The 17,818-nt window shown below is 49.4% G+C and overlaps 1 protein-coding gene across 1 annotated transcript in view; it reads right to left on the bottom strand.

Annotated features, from left to right (window-relative positions):
- The window catches only part of LOC311071956 (nuclear factor 7, ovary-like), a 49,324-nt gene that overhangs the window by 7,083 nt on the left and 24,423 nt on the right, over window positions 1-17,818 (bottom strand). The window contains exons 2-5 of the mRNA XM_084096593.1: window positions 2,854-2,949; window positions 2,401-2,631; window positions 2,289-2,311; window positions 2,089-2,207 (exon numbers count right to left, since the gene is read on the bottom strand). Of these exons, the coding sequence (XP_083952719.1) occupies window positions 2,089-2,207; window positions 2,289-2,311; window positions 2,401-2,631; window positions 2,854-2,949 (469 nt within the window). The remainder of the gene's footprint in view (window positions 1-2,088; window positions 2,208-2,288; window positions 2,312-2,400; window positions 2,632-2,853; window positions 2,950-17,818) is intronic.

Here is a 17,818-nt window from a genome sequence, read left to right as displayed (position 1 = left end):
ACTCTGAACGAAGAGGTGAACCTCTGAACTGTGTGAGTACGCTCATGGGTTAGCCATGTCTTCATCTGGGCTGAGTCTAGAACTGCCCCCAGTAAAGAGATTCTCTGGCTGGAGGACAGTGAGCTCTTGGCTATATTCAATCTGAGTCCTAGGCATTCCAGATGGCTGAGGAGCACAAATCTGTGAGATATTAATTCTTCCTCCAACTGGGCCAAAATGAGCCAGTCGTCGAGGTAGTTCAGAATGCGCATCCCCGTCTTTCTGAGGGGGAAAAAAGCGTGTTTGGAATGTCAAATGTGTATGACTCACACACACTATCACAGTGGCCAAAAAAGACAAAAGCTATAATAAGAGTTAAGAGCCCAACTAATGGAAACACTAATCACTGTTCAACTTCAAATGAAACACATTAGAGTTAAACCCTTGTTAATTCCCAATTCAAACTTTTGTAGCCGTCTGACAGAAATAAAGTCAGTCTGGTTAGTAATAAGTGAAGCTGGCAATGCTGTTGTGGAGTTGTTTAATCCTCCTCTACTGAGATCTTGAGAGATTTAATATCTTCTTTTCTCTTCAGTTGATATCATCGAAGGCTGTGGCTGGAAGTCAGTTGTAGTTATTGTGTTTTTGCTCGTTTCTTTTCCTGTTCTCTTCTTTCCTTCAGTGATTCTGCTTTTTAACAGGCATATTAAGGCTGAGATGACTCCATATCTAATATACACAGGCTTTGTGGCTCAGATAAGGTCCAGTTCTGCTTTATTTCTTTGCTCTTAGCTGACATGTGGCATTGCTATGGCCTGCTTGTGGCCCAGATCTGGCAAACAGGAGTGAGCCACCCAAGGGCCGTCATTCCACGCTGCATGTGGGCCAGAACATCTTTCCACATGTGCCAGAAGCTTTACAAAGCTAAAATTGCTTCTTCTTTTTTTTACAGTGGTTTAATGAACAAATTCTGTCTTTGTCTTTAAATTAATTCAATTACAATTAAACTTTTCGCAAGGATAAAAAAAAAAGATCTGCTAATGCTGTAAACTATAGAGAGCCCACACATTACTATAACCTTAAAGGTTAACAACAGAGCCTAGACTTTTAGCCTAATTTCAGATACTATTTATTTTTAGATATAATAATCAACACTCAACACATTGTATGAAAACATGTAAACTGCACATAAGGCAGTTTTCGCATTAACTTCTGTTGTCTACTCTAATTTGTTATTGAAATATAAATATTTACACAGTTGCTGTCATTTTCATGACCGATATTTAAAGCATAGGCTACATTAAATAATCAAGATATCAATCATTAACATGTTAAGTAAAATATATTATATAGGCTAATATAGTGCATTTATTTAGTGCAACAGTTTATTTAGGAACCAACAAGCTGTGGCACTGAATGACTTGCCTGAGGTAAATATAAGGCTATGTGACAAACTAAGACGTTTTATTGGCGTCTTTCCGCTGCTGAAACACTGATCGATTGATTACACAAGTTATGATGCCTTTCAGTAAGTATACTGTATCTTTTAACATACCTTCAGGTGTCCATTCATGTTTATTCTGTACCTGAGGAAGAGAATCGCGTTTACTCGCGCGCCGCGCTGCCGCTTTAAATGAGGAGCTAGTACAGTGATCTGTCACGCCACATCAAATAGCGCCAAAACGGCATTTATTGTTTGAATTTCGTGATCAAATAGACAGAATTTGAAAGATTAGACCTTGCTTATTATCGAAAGTAACAAAATACGGAGCTTGCTATTATAGGGTGTTAATGGTGGTTAGGCTATAACGCTGTATTCGTCTCATTCATAAGACATGAGGTCCATTGAGCCAGGGCTGGGCCGGGGCAGCAGGGGGCGGGGCGTCCTCGGTACGCCATAAGAGTATCGCGATACGTATCGTGGGTGGTGTATCGCGGTTTTCCGGTTCGGTTTGATTATCGTTACACCCCTACTGTCTATTGATCCATCTATCTACCCATCTATCTATCTATCTATCTATCTATAGATCCATCTATTCATCCATCTATCAGTTTGTGTCATGAAGAACCTTTAACTCTCCAGCTCAGATCTCCTGCAGTCAGACTCACTGTTTTGGACGATGTCCTGCATCTTCTTCCAGACTCTGAACGGCAGGTTGCCCAAGTATCGTGGCACATGAATCAAAGCTCCAGAAGACATCTGTGGATCCGGCTGTGAGCTCTGGACTCTGGAAGAACATTCAGGAGTCAGAACTGCAGTGGCTTTGGATCAGAACCAGATAGACCAGAGACAGGAGCAGATCACTCACCTTTCCATTGAGACTGGAAACTCCTGCAGAACAAACACACCATTTATCATCAAGAACTCAATCAATCATCAATCAATCAACCAATGATCTGAAATCTTCAAGATCAATTGACCTTCAAAAAGCAGACATCATTGGCTTTCATCATCTCCTCCATGTCTTTGATTGTGTATGAAAGAGCTGAGATGTGTGTGTTCATCTCCTCCAGCTTCTCCTTCATCATCTGCTTCTTCTGCTCCTCTTCCTCCCTCAGTGCAGTGACTGTAGCTTCTTCTTCATCTCTGAGAAACTGATGAAGCTTCTCAAACTGCTGTTTAATCTGACGCTCTGTGTGCTCAGCTTGAGACTGAAATCACATCACATTCACTTCATCATCTCAATCAACACACATCAACACTTCACATCATTCATATCAGAGATAAACTCAGATACCCGACATAGAACGGATCCAGAAGCAGATTGATGCTCGTCATTTACAGAAATAATCAACTGGAATCCATTATATTAAATGTCATTTCATAACTGTATACAGTGAAAGTATACATGACTCCTGATTCTGTTTCCTCACCTTGATGTATTGAACTGTTTTCTCAAACTCTCCTTTCATTTTTTCATTGTGTTTAAGTTTCTCTTGTAAGGACTTCAGTGCTGTATTGAGCTCCTCCTAGAATTGAACAAAAATACAGAGAAGAAGAGAAGACAATACAGTGATATGATCATATAATGCTGTGAAAAAGTATTTGCCCTCATCGTGATTTCTTCTATTTTTGTGCACATCTCAAACTAAATTGATTCAGAAATTAAAACCTACCTTAAAACAAAGGCAACCTGAGTAAACACAATGTACAGATTGTAAAAGACAATGTTATTTATTGAAGCAAAAAGATTTTCAATATCAACAAGGCCTGCGTGAAAATGTATTTGCCCAAGTAGTTACTAATTCCTCAAATCTATGAAATGTATTTATAATGTGGTTCAGCTGGACTAAACATAACCAGTCCTGATTACTGCAGTCATGTTCAATCAAATCAACACTTCTTAATATGCCCCTGTTATGCTTTTCCGAACATTCCCTTTCATGCAGTATTTTATATGGCTGTTTGTGAAAGTAAACCTTTTGCAAAGTTGTAAAGTCGAAAGTGCATGATAAATAAATTTATTGTCTCCCAAAAGAAAGAATCGAGTCAGAACCTCCTAACGAGTCGTCAATAACTCCAGTCTCACTGCTGTGACCTGCATATGTAACAGTGTAACACATTTGCATAATTAACGCCTATGGTCTTTATTGGCTGCCGGCGAACAACGTCTTCTTTGCCCCGCCCTCAAAAGCTGTTCGTGTTCATGTTGTGTTCATGTTGTGTTCATGTCGAGAAGACCCTGTTTTCTGCTCAGCAACAGCAAACTCTCTTTGTAAACACTTCCAAAGGATGAGGATTAAAATTGAATCAGTGGTTAAAATGACCACAGCGATACAACAGCAGTGTAACCTTCTCACGACTTCTTCTCAAATCTCTGTGAGGTCTGAATGAGATTGACAAAACACTTATCCATTAAAGATGGCACAGTACCCACTTTATTTGGACCAACTCCTCAGAATCACAACCTGCAAGTATGAATAATTATTGATGTATATAGTTTCTACTGGGTGTTCAGAATACATAGTTTTGTGTTTAATATTGTGTAAGTTTCCGGCTAACTGGCTAACTCAGGTTATTACAGTCTTACTGAAATACTTCTGCTAATCAGCTGTGGGCCTCTATTACCTAAAACTGTGTCTATTAATGCAGATTGTCTGTTGTTCTCACTACTTTGAGTAAAAATAAAGGATGGAGCAATATTTGTTTTACAAACTTTAAAGGGCTCATGAACTGAGAATTCAAAATGATCTTGATCTTTTGACTTAAGGAGTTTGTTATACTATAAAATACCTATATAGTATAATATACTATAATAATAAGTTTCAAAATTCAAAACTTCCTTGTTACTCCAAAAACTGCTTTTATTGAAATCAAGGCCAGAAGATCACTGGGCAGTGAAAGACCGCCTTTGCAGAAGAAGATCAACACCTACGTCTACGTCACCGCGTCTTTGGCCCCGCCCACTGGAGCGTTAGTGAATAGTGACATGAGAACGAGAAAAAATTGACACAGGATCAATACCATTACCAAAGGATCCTAATGCTAAGAAAGCGCTGTTTTTCAGTCGCAGAAAATACTTTTCAATACTCATTTGGATTGAAGCAGCAAACATTCAGTGTAAGAGTAAAAAATTGACATAACATTATTTATAATAAATTTATTTGATTCACAGCTCAGGGTTTTTCCTGGGTCAAAATTGGTCTTTCTATGGTAGCCGACGGACACTGCATCCTTTCTTTCTTTCATTTTACCACCGGATTTCAGAACTTTGTAAGATAAAATCCTTCTTTGCTAGACCTAATAATTATTCTGGTATAATCATATCAATATCAAAAAGTAGAATAAAAAAGTAGCATTACATTTTTTTTTTTTATACACATTGTCATATAAATAACCAGAAAATACTGTTGTTCTGCCCTTCAGGCATTTAAGTTTATTTTTTATGCTTTAAATTTGGTATACTTTCAGTTCCCTTTCAAGGGAACTCCCGTTGCGTCGAGAATGACGCTATGGGGAACGCTTTGCGTGATGACGTCTTGAAGCACATGTAAAATCAGTCCAATGGTGTAGCGGGACGTCAGAGGCGGGTGACGTCACGTACCAGGAAGCTATAAAAGCCGGCCCGAAACAGAAAACGAAAGCTTTCTGAGTCTTCAGTCGCGCTCTGTGTTGAAATCTGTCCTTGTTATTTGGTGTTGTCTGTCTATATATATATATATTTATTCAGATATGGCGAGCAAGCAGCAGTATCGAGTGTGTGTCCATCCCTGCCCGCGTTATTTAACGGGAGGTGACACACACACTCTTTGTGTTGTTTGTTTGGGAGAGGAGCATGCCCAGTCAGCACTCGAGGGTGGTGACTGTGTGCATTGCTGTGCGCTTCCATTGCGGACGCTCCGATCCCGGTTGGCTCGGTTCAATCCCGACCACGTTCCCCAGGGCTCGGGTCCCGCCGCGGCTGAGGCTCGGCGGCGATCTCAGACCTGGGGTTCGCAAATGGATCTGTCAGTGGATGTTGAGACGGGCTCTGCCTTATCTCAGCCTCTTACTGACAGATCCAGTGCCTCTCATCAGGGTGTGGAAGCACGCGCTGCGGTTTCTTCCCCCCCGATAGAGGCACCAGTACTACAACTATCCAGCTCTGAGGAGTTGGATGTTGTCAGTATTGAAGCTGAGTCTGAGGATTCGCCACCTCAGTCTCATGCATTTGAAGAGCTGCTTGATGTAGTTACTAGAGCAGTTGACAGACTTTCTATTGAGTGGCCAGAGGATAGGCAGGACGTTCGTTCGAAAAGCAAACTCGACGAACGCTTCCTGCCATCTCGTGCACAGCCTCAGCGCAGGAGTCTTCCGTTTTTCCCCGATCTCCACACCGAGGTGTCGAGATCGTGGGGAAAACCAATGTCATACAGAGTATACACACCACAAACATCCCATTACTCTTCCATCTATAAATATAAAGAGCATGGTTATGGGGAGATGCCGAAGGTGGAGGAGACGTTGGCGAACTATCTCTCTCCAGCAACGGCATCTTCCTTGAAGACTCCTACACTCCCCACTAAACCAGTAAAGTTTACATCTTCCCTGATTCATAAATCGTATGCAGCCGCTGGTCAAGCTGCAGCGTGTCTGCATACGATGTCCCTTATGCAGGCTTATCAGGCAGAATTACTGGGTGATTTAGAGGAGGGCGGGGGTATTGGTCCTGACACAGTAGCCGAACTGCGTAGAGCCACAGATTTGTCTCTCAGGGCCACCAAGGAGACCGCTAAATCAGTCGGGCGGTCTATGGCAGCCCTGGTGGCCACTGAGAGGCATCTGTGGCTCAATCTGAGTGACATCAAAGATAGAGAAAAACATGTTCTTTTAGATGCGCCGGTTTCTACTGTTGGGCTATTTGGAGATGCAGTGAACAGTGCGGTAGCTAAATCGCAAGAAGCTTCAAAACAGGCTGCTGCACTCCAGAAACTTCTCCCCCGCCGTTCTTTCATTGAGGCTGCTGAGCGGGAGCAGCCTCACTCCTCTAAAAAGAGCGCTGATCATCGTGCCACTCAAAAGCAGAGTGTGTCCTCCCGTGCTCCCCCACAAAAATCTCGGGGACACGGAGGGCGCGCTCAAACCCAGCAGTCTTCGAGGGGTAGAGCGGATCTGCGGACCGTTATTACTGCCAAGAAGGCTGCTGGGAAGAAATCCTGACGTCCGAGGGCTCAGGACTAATGAGGGTAGTCCCCCCCGAAGCAGAGCGGTTAACACCTCTTTTTACGGTGCCCGTCTCTCTTCGGTACCCTCAGGGGACCGTTCTGCCAACCCTGCCGCCTCAGGTGTTACAGGGCGCAGCGGTCTCCGGCGAGCACATATCTCAAGGACCACCCGGAAACGTAGTGGCCTCGGGATGCCCGCCCCCTCCGAGGAGGGTGTTAGAGCAGTCTGTTCGGTCGTTCCCTGCCGGTGCGCCGTTACAGGGCGACGAATTGACTACTCGACAACAACAAAATCCAGAAACCAGTCTCGAGAGGCTGGTACCTCTAGTAGAATCTTTGACAGCGTGGAAGCTACTGTCAAATGTTTCTCGTTGGGTCCTGCAGACCGTAGAAAAAGGGTATCAGATACAATTCAAGAAACGCCCACCTCGGTTTATGGGGGTCCTGCCCACAGTGGTGGGCCCCGAGCAGGTTCTGGTTATGGAACAGGAAGTAAACACTCTGTTAGAGAAAGGGGCCATAGAATATGTACCTCCCTCCGACAGGGAAGCCGGGTTTTACAGCCGGTACTTCATAGTTCCAAAGAAGGACGGGGGATTGCGTCCCATTTTAGATCTTCGAGTTCTGAACGAGTCAGTCATGCAGCTCAAGTTCAAAATGTTAACATTGAGACAGATCGTGCCACAGATCAGGTCCGAGGACTGGTTTGTCACGATAGACCTCAAGGACGCATATTTCCATATTTCCATCCGTCCGTGTCATTGGAAGTTCCTGAGGTTTGCTTTCGGGGGCAAAGCATACCAATATCGGGTTCTTCCATTCGGCCTAGCTTTATCACCCCGCACTTTCACCAAATGCATGGATGCAGCTCTGGCGCCGCTGCGCCTCCAGGGTATTCGCATCATGAACTACATCGACGATTGGTTGATTTTAGCTCAGTCGCATCAGTTGGCGGTTCAACATCGAGATGTTGTTCTCGCCCACATGAAAGAGTTGGGGTTACGGCTGAACGCCAAGAAGAGTGTGCTTTCTCCACTCCAGAGGACCACTTTTTTAGGCGTGGTTTGGGACTCAGTGTCGATGCAGGCGCGCCTGTCACCGCCACGTATAGAGTCCATCCTTGCAGCTGTGAAAGGTGTAAAGCTAGGCCAGCTACTCACTGTCAAACAGTTCCAGAGACTGTTGGGTCTCATGGCAGCAGCTTCCAACGTGATACCTTTTGGACTACTGCACATGAGGCCCCTGCAGTGGTGGCTCAGGACCAGGGGGTTTTCCCCGAGGGGCAACCCATTTCGCACAATCAGGGTCACGCGGCGATGCTTACGTGCCCTGGTTATGTGGAAGAAACCTTGGTTCCTGTCCCAGGGCCCAGTGTTGGGAGCTCCTTGTCGTCGCAAACTGCTAACGACGGATGCTTCCCTCACGGGTTGGGGAGCGATCCTGGAGGGTCGCTCATCTCAAGGTCTGTGGGAAGACCATCATCGTTCCTGGCATATCAATCGCCTAGAGATGTTAGCTGTCTTCCGGGCTCTGAGGAGCTTTATCACAGATCTCAGGGGACACCATGTGTTAGTACACACGGACAACACGTCGGTAGTCGCCTATATCAACCACCAAGGGGGTTTGCGCTCGCGCCCGTTATCCAACTTGGCACGCCATATCCTCTTGTGGTCCCAGGGGAAGTTGCTGTCACTCAGAGCAGCCTACATCCCCGGGGTTCAGAATATAGGAGCAGACACTCTGTCGAGGCAGGGGCCGAGGCCCGGGGAATGGAGGCTCCACCCCGAGGTGGTGGAGCTGATATGGAGGGAGTACGGCCAAGCACAAGTGGATTTGTTTGCGTCTCGAGAGACGTCTCACTGTCCACTTTGGTTCTCCCTCACGCATCCAGCTCCTCTGGGACTGGATGCTATGGTTCAGACGTGGCCGAGGCTACGTCTGTACGCCTTTCCCCCAGTTGCTCTGCTCCCGGGAGTTCTGGAGAGAGTTCGCAGGGACCGGGTTTGCCTGCTTCTAATAGCCCCGCGTTGGCCGGGCAGAGTATGGTTTCCCGATCTGGTCTCCCTCCTCGACGGGCATCCTCTGGAGTTACCCGTCAGGAGAGACCTTCTGTCCCAGGCAGGGGGCTCAATATTTCACCCCCGCCCAGAACTGTGGAACCTGTGGGCTTGGCCTCTGAGGGGGCCCAGCTCATAGAGTCAGGTCTCTCAACTGAGGTTGTTGAGACCATTCTACAGTCCAGAGCTCCCTCCACGAGGAAACTTTATGCCCTGAAGTGGAGAGTATTCACTTCTTGGTGTAGTGACCGTCGGTTGGACCCAGTCCACTGCCCAATTGGTACAGTGCTGGAGTTCCTGCAGGACCGGTTCACTGCAGGTCTGACCCCGTCCACTTTAAAGGTCTATGTGGCGGCCATAGGTGCTTACCACATTCCTTTGGGTGGAATGTCTGTGGGGAAGGACCCTCTGGTATCTCGTTTCCTTCGTGGCACTTGGAGGCTGAGGCCTGCAGTCCGCTCTAGGGTGCCGCCATGGGACTTGTCCATTGCTCTACAAGGCCTGTCCCTGGCCCCCTTTGAGCCCATTGAGGAGGTTTCGGAAAAGTTTCTGACTTTGAAAGCTATTTTCCTTCTTGCCATTTCTTCTCTTAAGAGAATTGGGGATATTCAAGCATTGTCGGTTGCTCCGTCCTGCTTAGAGTTTGCTCCGGGTATGGTGAAAGCTTTTCTCCATCCCAGACCGGGTTATGTCCCCAAGGTCCCCACTAATGTGGCCAGACCTATTATTCTGCAGGCCTTCTGTCCTCCTCCCTTCCAGAATGCGGACCAGGAGGCTAATAATTTGCTTTGCCCAGTTCGGGCGTTAGACGCCTACGTCCACAGAGCTGCCCTGTGGCGCAGAAGTGATCAGTTGTTTGTTTGCTTTGGCTCCCCTAACAAGGGAGGGCCGGTGTCTAAGCAAAGAATGAGCAAGTGGGTGGTCGAGGCTATCTCACTTGCTTATGAGGCGGCTGGGCAGCCTTCTCCTTTGGCTGTCCGGTCGCACTCTACAAGGAGTATGGCGGCCTCTAAGGCCCTTATTTCAGGAGTTTCACTACAGGATGTCTGTGATGCGGCAGGCTGGTCCTCACCGCACACTTTCGTCAGGTTTTACTCTTTGGATCTAGACTCTGCTCCAGGGTCTCATGTTTTGTCATCCTAGTGCTGCTCTATTAGATTACACACAGGACAGACATTCGTAGCTATGGAGGCGTTGGTATAGACGTTCCCCATAGCGTCATTCTCGACGCAACGGGAGTTCCCTTGAAAGGGAACGCCTCGGTTACGACTGTAACCTCGGTTCCCTGAAGAGGGAACGAGCGTTGCGTCGCCTTGCCATATCTCCTTCATGCCTGTCAGCTCGACTTCAGACTTTTACGAAGCTTTCGTTTTCTGTTTCGGGCCGGCTTTTATAGCTTCCTGGTACGTGACGTCACCCGCCTCTGACGTCCCGCTACACCATTGGACTGATTTTACATGTGCTTCAAGACGTCATCACGCAAAGCGTTCCCCATAGCGTCATTCTCGACGCAACGCTCGTTCCCTCTTCAGGGAACCGAGGTTACAGTCGTAACCGAGGCGTTTCATGCAGACTCTTATTTTGACGTTTGTTTACTGAGCTAAAACAGGAAGTAGGAAACCACATTAGAAACGCATTAGAAACAGGGGGGCAGGGTTTCATATTATTTTGAAGTTTCCCTGGGCGCCGCCATTGATTAGCGGACCATCACCTGCTGTTAGCATCCCATTGACTCCCATTCATTTTGGCGTCACTTTGACAGCGAATAACTTTACATCTGAGGCGTTTAAAGACTCCATTTGTCCATTATTTATTTCTAAAGAAACACGAAAATGTATAAAAGGCTCCATTACCTTGTATCTTACGTTATGGCCCGTAGAAGCCGTTTTTGTAAAAATAGGCTAACGATTGCGTCATAACCACGCGACTCTCTGTCGCACAGTAGAGAGATTACCGTATGGACAGGAGGAGAAGCTCGTGGGCGATCGGGGGGACGTGGAGGCAAAATGACAAAATAATTAATCAGAATACATAGCAAAAGTTTCCCCTGCTCCTAGCTCATGGACACCTCCTACTCACGCTCTCCGTCTCTGCAAGTTTCGGAAGGGAATGATTCAGATGTCTCTTGGCACAGCTACTAGAAGACAGACGGGTTGCTCACGTCACATCTACGTCGTCAAGCTCAGTTTGAGTCTGCGCAGTACGCTCAGCCATCAGGAAGTAAGAGCTTCTAATTGACTTCACTTGTCTCCGTTGAATCCAATGGGGTCGCTGTGTCCAGTTTATATACTGTCCAGGATTAGAAACGGCAGACTGGTTAAAAAATGCAGACAGTCATTACGTCAGAGAAAATTAATCCTGCCCGTTAAATCCCCAGCAGAAGCATCGCTTGTATGTATATAATCTTTGTTCTGACTAAGTTAACTTTTAAGCATTTGATTTTGTGCTGTAAAAGTAATGTTCACAAAAGCTAAGTGGCTTAGCTAATTACAGTATTTTGCTGTTTGTTTTCTAGTTTCACTCTCTCGTTTTTCATCACTCATCTCATATGTATGGATTCTGTACAATGTGAAGAAGATAAATCTGCATACAAAGAACGTCTCGGTTACATATGTAACCCTCGTTCCCTGAGTAGGGAACGGAGACGTTACGTCGGATGACGACGAATGGGGTTTCGCTTAGAAAGCCTTTCATCTTCGAGTATATATAACGAGCCAATGGCAATGAAATGCCATGGGTCTGCGGAATTTGCATAGCGTATCTCCGCCCCACGCAGGGGGTATATAAGGAAGTGCGCGAGCAACATGCAGATATGTCTTCGCTGAGGAGCCGAGACTGAACTCAGGCGTTCCAGCGGTACAGCGGAAGTGGCAGGGAGACGTAACGTCTCCGTTCCCTACTCAGGGAACGAGGGTTACATACGTAACTGAGACGTTCCCTTTCGTTGTCACTCCGAGTTACGTCGGATGACAACGAATGGGGTTCCCAGTGTAATCACGCCACCTCTCGACTGTCTTCCAGTGCCCTGCGTAAGTCTGAGCTCCCTGTCGTGAAACTGGCACGGACGAAGGACTCCTACTTAACACAGGAATACCAAGGTACACTGGGAAGCATATCTCAGAGGAAATATGCAATCATGCCCAACCCGAAGGGGGGGACTTAGAATACACATATGACCCGAAGGGCTGCATATGGAGAATCACTGGGGTGTCCAGCCGCAGGTGGAATATTTCAACCCCAGGGGTGGCAAGGTGGCTTGCCGAGGGAAAGACACATGCTCAGAGAGGCTTACAGTGGAAATACACATGTGGGGGTCGCCCAGAGGGGGAACCATGCACATGGAGGCACCTAGCCAAGCGCGAAAGCTGCCGGCATAACTCTGGCATTGACGTCGTCAGTGCTGGAGGAGACTCAGGACTTATTAGGCTCACCTGAGGAGAATATCGCACGTATCCCGTCCGTGGAGAGGAATGGCGAGCAAGCGAAGACACCTGAGCAGAATCTCTTACCGGCTAGTTGAAGCGAGTACATGAGAAGAAACTGGCTCTACTCGGAGATTGTAAAATCTCGCGAACGTGTTAGGTGTCGCCCAGCCTGCAGCTCTGCAGATGTCTGTTAGCGAGGCGCCATGCGCTAAAGCCCAAGAGGATGCCACACTCCGAGTGGAGTGGGCCGTCACACCAAGGGGGCATGGTCGACCTTGCTGCTGGTATGCCAAAGCAATGGCGTCCACTATCCAGTGAGACAACCTTTGCTTGGAGAGAGCCTTTCCCTTCAGCTTCCCACCATGACAGACAAAGAGCTGGTCTGAGGTCCTGAAACACTGCGTTCTGTCAACGTAAGCACGGAGGGCGCATGCTGGACAGAGCAGTGCCAAGGCTGGGTCTGCCTCCTCCAAGGGCAGCGCTTGCAGGTTCACCACCTGGTCTCGAAAGGGTGTGGTGGGAACCTTGGGCACATATCCAGGCCGGGGTCTCAGGATCACGTGAGAGTTAGCCGGTCCGAATTCCAGGCACGCGTCGTCAACCGAAAATGCCTGCAGGTCCCCTACCCTCTTGATGGAGGCCAATGCAACCAGGAGCGCTGTCTTCATTGACAGAAACTTAAGCTCCACTGGTTGCAGAGGCTCAAAGGGAGCACTCTGCAGGGCAGTTAGAACCACTGAGAGGTCCCAAGAAGGTACGAGGGGAGGACGAGGAGGATTCAGTCTCCTCGCTCCCCTCAGGAACCTGACAATCAGGTCGTGCTTTCCCAAGGACTTACCATCAACTGCGTCGTGATGTGCGGCAATGGCGGCAACATACACTTTCAGGGTGGAGGGAGACAGCCTTCGCTCCAACCCTTCTTGCAGGAAGGAAAGCACGACACTGATGGGGCATTTCGTGGGTTCTAGATGTTTAGAAGAACACCAGTCGACGAAGAGGTTCCACTTCAACGCATAGGCATGTCTCGTGGACGATGCTCTAGCGGAAGTGATGGTAGCCACCACCGCTGGTGGTAGGGTACTCAAACCTACCTCGTCCCGTCCAGGAGCCACACTTGGAGGTTCCAAAGATCGGGACGAGGGTGCCATAAGGTGCCCCGTCCCTGAGAAAGCAGGTCCTTCCTCAGAGGAATTGGCCAGGGAGGTGCTGTCGCGAGGAATACTAGTTCTGGGAACCAGGTGCGGTTGGGCCAATACGGGGCAACCAAAATCACCTGCTCCTCGTCCTCCCTGATCTTGCGCAAAGTCTGCGCAAGAAGGCTCACTGGGGGAAACGCATACTTGCGGAGGCCCCGCGGCCAGCTGTGCGCCAGTGCATCCGTGCCGAGCGTGCCCTCGGTCAGGGAATAAAACAGGTCGCAATGGGACGAGTCGTGGGAGGCAAACAGATCTACCTGTGCGTCCCCGAACTGATCCCAAATCAGCTGAACCGACTGGGGATGGAGTCTCCATTCTCCAGCGAGAGGCCGAAGCCGAGACAGCTCGTCGGCCGCCTGGTTCAGGTCTCCCGGGATATAAATGGCTCGAAGCGACCTCAGATGCTTCTGACTCCATATGAGGAGGTGGCGGGCGAGTTGCGACATACGGCGGGAGCGTAGACCACCTTGACGGTTGATGTACGCTACTGTGACGGTATTGTCTGATCGGACTAGTACGTGTTGACCCTTGAGCAACGCACGGAAGCGGTGCAGGGCAAGGCGTACAGCCAGCAACTCGAGGCAATTGACATGCCAGAAGCGCTGGGGTCCTGTCCAGGAGCCCGCGGCAGCATGTCCATTGCACATGGCGCCCCAATCCGTGGTGGAGGCATCTGTCGATACAACAACATGCCTGGAAACTCGTTCTAAGGGAACTCCGGCCCGTAGAAAATTGAGGTTCGACCACGGGGAGAAGGTCTGACGGCAGGTCGGAGTCACTGGGACTCGGAGCGTGCCGTGTTGCCATGCCCACCTCGGGACTCGATCGCGAAGCCAAAGCTGAAGCGGTCTCATATGAAGCAATCCGAGCGACGTTACTGCAGCTGCGGATGCCATATGCCCCAGGAGCCTCTGAAAAAGTTTCAGTGGAACCGCACTCTTGCCCTCGAATTGACAAAGGCAAGTCAGCAGTGACTGCGCGCGCTCGCTCGTAAGCTGCGCGCACATGGCGACCGAGTCGATCCCCATACCGAGAAAAGAGATCCTCTGCACGGGGCAGAGTTTGCTCTTCTCCCAGTTGACCCGAAGGCCCAGACGAGCTAGGTGCCGGAGCACAAGGTCCCTGTGTTCGCAAACCTGGTCTCGAGAGTGAGCTAGGATCAGCCAGTCGTCGAGATAGTTCAGGATGTGAACCCCGTGTTCTCATAGGGGAACAAGGGCTGCCTCGACGACCTTCGTGAAGACGCGAGGAGACAGGGCTAGCCCGAAAGGGAGAACCGCGTACTGGTATGCCTGCCCCTCGAAAACAAACCGAAGAAACGGTCTGTGTCGAGGAAGAATGGAGACATGGAAGTAGGCGTCCTTCAGGTCGATTGCTGCCTTCGGTACAATGAAGTCATTTCGCCTGGAGGGACAATCTCGATCGCACCCTTCGCCAGTAGGGTGGCGACCTCCACTCTCATGACAGGGGCATTGCCACCGACCATAGTGAAGCGGACTCCCCTGAAGCGGGGAGGAGACCGCGCGAACTGAATCACGTAGCCGAGCCTGATGATTCTCGCGACCCAACGGGACAGTCTGGGAAAGCTCCAAAAGCTGTACCAGCGGGGTCAAGGGAACCAGACGTACACTGAAGGAGCAGCGAAGTGGAATGACCGGCCCGGACGTGGGTGGCATAGCGGCCCGGTGTGGGGGCACGGTCATTAGCCGCGCCCTGCCAGAGGAGGCCAGGGGAGGACCAGCGTCCCACGGGGGCGTGCTCTGGAAGGGGTCTGGCGACAGAGGGGGACGAGAGTGGTGAGGCTCGTGAGCGGAGCGCACTGTCATCCACAACCTCTTGGGGCTCGGAAGAAGGGGCATCAGTTCTTGAAACAAGAGATTCTCCCCCGGCCCTCCACCGGGGGACGGAGCGGCCCTGCTACCAACTCCTGAGAAGAACTGAGCCCTAACTCCAAGCTGCCCGTCTCAAAAGTGCTGCTTAGCCTGGCGTTTTGGCCAGCTAAGGGGCGGAGACGGGCAGTGCTGCCCTCCTGCATCCCCCTCCAGCCCGGGGCCGGTGAAGGCTCGAGGGGAGGAGCCGCAGGGAGGCAGCCTCGGCGGGAAGTAGACTAAGGAGACCGCACGGACGGATGACTGTCGGTGCAGAAGGCCTCAGTCCACTTCAGGGGAGGGTCGAAGACTGTTGGGCGAAGTCCTCAACCACACCGCCGAGCAAGCCACCCGTCTCGAGAGTGCTGCTTATCCTGGCGTTTGGCCAGCTAAGGGGCGGAGACGGGTGGTGCCGCCCTCCTGCAACCCTCTCCTACTCAGGGCCAATGAAGGCTCGAGGGGAGGGGCCGCAGGGAGGCGGCCTCGGTGGGAAGCAGACTAAGGAGACCGCACGGACGGATGACCGTCGGTGCAGAAGGCCTCGTTCTGCTTCTGGGGGGGTCAAAAGACTGTAGGGTACAGTCCTCAACCACACCGCCGAGGAGCCCAGCCTGGGACATGGGGGAGCTGAGAAAATGAATTCTCAGACCCCCTCACATCAACCTGGCTGAGCCCATTCCTGGACCACAGCTGTGGACATCACCTGGCCCCGGGATCACGCAGGTACCGATGTCGCCCGAGAGCGAGGTCAGTAGTGTGCGCGGCGGAACGACCAGGCCGGGCATGGGAGGCATAGCGTCCCAGCAAGGGGGCGTGGTCGAGATTCCGCGTTCTGTCAGTGTTGGCCAGGGAAGGACTAGCGTTCCACTGCGGCCGGTTCAGACAGAACTCCCGAGTCAGCACTGCCTCGAAGGTGAAGGCGACACACAGGACCGCATGCCTGTGTCACAATAGTGACAGAGAACATACAGACCAAGATCGCCTCAGGATCAAGGGCAGCGAAGGCGGAGGACGCCCGCGGGCCGCGAAAAGTCACGTGGACTCCCGCGGACCGGAAGCGTCCTGATGCACATCCGGGAAGCCTACAGCGCTCGGGGGGAGTGCGGCGCCACTCCAACCGATGCTTTCAGCTGCCAGGGAAAGCATGGCCATCAGCTCTGGATCTGACCCGACTAACGCTGACACTCCAGAGGGAGGCAACGCAGTCGAATCCTCATTTCCAGAGGAATCAAGCCCGCCTTGTGATGCTGTGTGTGACATGACACCACCTGCTGGAGCCCCGAATGAAAACACTGGGTCCCCGAGAGGAACCAGGCACACACGGAAGCCCCACGGTTTGCGATGTGGAGGGGGGCGTGGCCCGAGGAATGCTCGTCGGTATTATGCCACACTGTAACCCTCAGATCACCCTGGCCACCAGCCAAAGTATCCCCACTCGTAGGAAGAGATAGATTGGGGTGTGGCAGAGGGGACTCTACCCACACGGAGATCATTGAGTCTCGATCTATAAACATCGCGATGGTCATGTTCCCGCAATGAAAACATGACTCATCCACGAGCGCTGCTGAGCGTGATTAAGCCCAACACGCAAAACAGCGCTCGCGACCGTTAAACAGATGAGTCACGCGCCCACATCCAGTAATACACGGGCGAGCCGTCTTGAAAAAGCTCTTTTAGAGAGAGGAAAAGCTCAGCAGAGTGCTGAAGCGCCCAGGGAGAAACACACACACTGTCGGCAGATCACTGCACAGACCAGCAGCAGGCAATGCGATCTCGCTGGAACACGCCGTCACACCAACACACTGAAGAGCCGCTCGTCTCGAAGAGTGAAGATGATACAGAATGGCTTATAGGAGTGAAGAAAACTCTTGGCTCCGAAGCGAAAACATATCTGCATGTTGCTCGCGCACTTCCTTATATACCCCCTGCGTGGGGCGGAGATACGCTATGCAAATTCCGCAGACCCATGGCATTTCATTGCCATTGGCTCATTTTATATACTCGAAGATGAAAGGCTTTCTAAGCGAAACCCCATTCGTCGTCATCCGACGTAACTCGGAGTGACAACGAAAGGGAACTCAGGATTTCTTCATGTTCATGAATAGAGAGAGTTTAGCTCACTGTTTAGTTGGAGTTGTTACACCTCAGCGAGAACAGTACAACTGTAGTTTATTAAGGTTAAATCTTGCTAACGACAAAAAAAAATGGGGTAAGCACACTTACATTCTCATTTTAAGAGGTGTTCTGAGTAAATGTGGTTTGATTTGTTAACATTAGTTAATGTATTAGGCTAACTAACATGAACCATGAGCAATACATTTGTTACTGTATTTATTAATCTTTGTTAATCTTACTTAATAAAAATACAGCTATTCATTCATTGTTTGTTCATGTTACTTCACAGTGCATTAGGCTAACTAATGTTAACAAATACAACTTTTGATTTCAATAAGGCTACTAGTAAATGGTGAAATTAACATTAATAAAGATTAATAAATGCTGTAGAAGTGCAGTTTATTAATAGTTCATGTTAAATAATGTAGTTAACTAGAGTTTAATAAATTGAACTTTATTGTAAAGTGTTGCCGATTTGTTATACACCGATTCAGACGTCTTGTGAGTTCAGTGTTGGATAGATCAGTTATAAC

This window comes from Abramis brama (assembly GCF_963993115.1).
Source record: "Abramis brama genome assembly, chromosome: 21".
In the NCBI taxonomy this organism is placed as follows: domain Eukaryota; kingdom Metazoa; phylum Chordata; class Actinopteri; order Cypriniformes; family Leuciscidae; genus Abramis; species Abramis brama.
The sequence above is the reverse complement of the archived record's forward strand: the minus strand, read 5'-3'. Positions and strand labels throughout refer to the sequence as shown.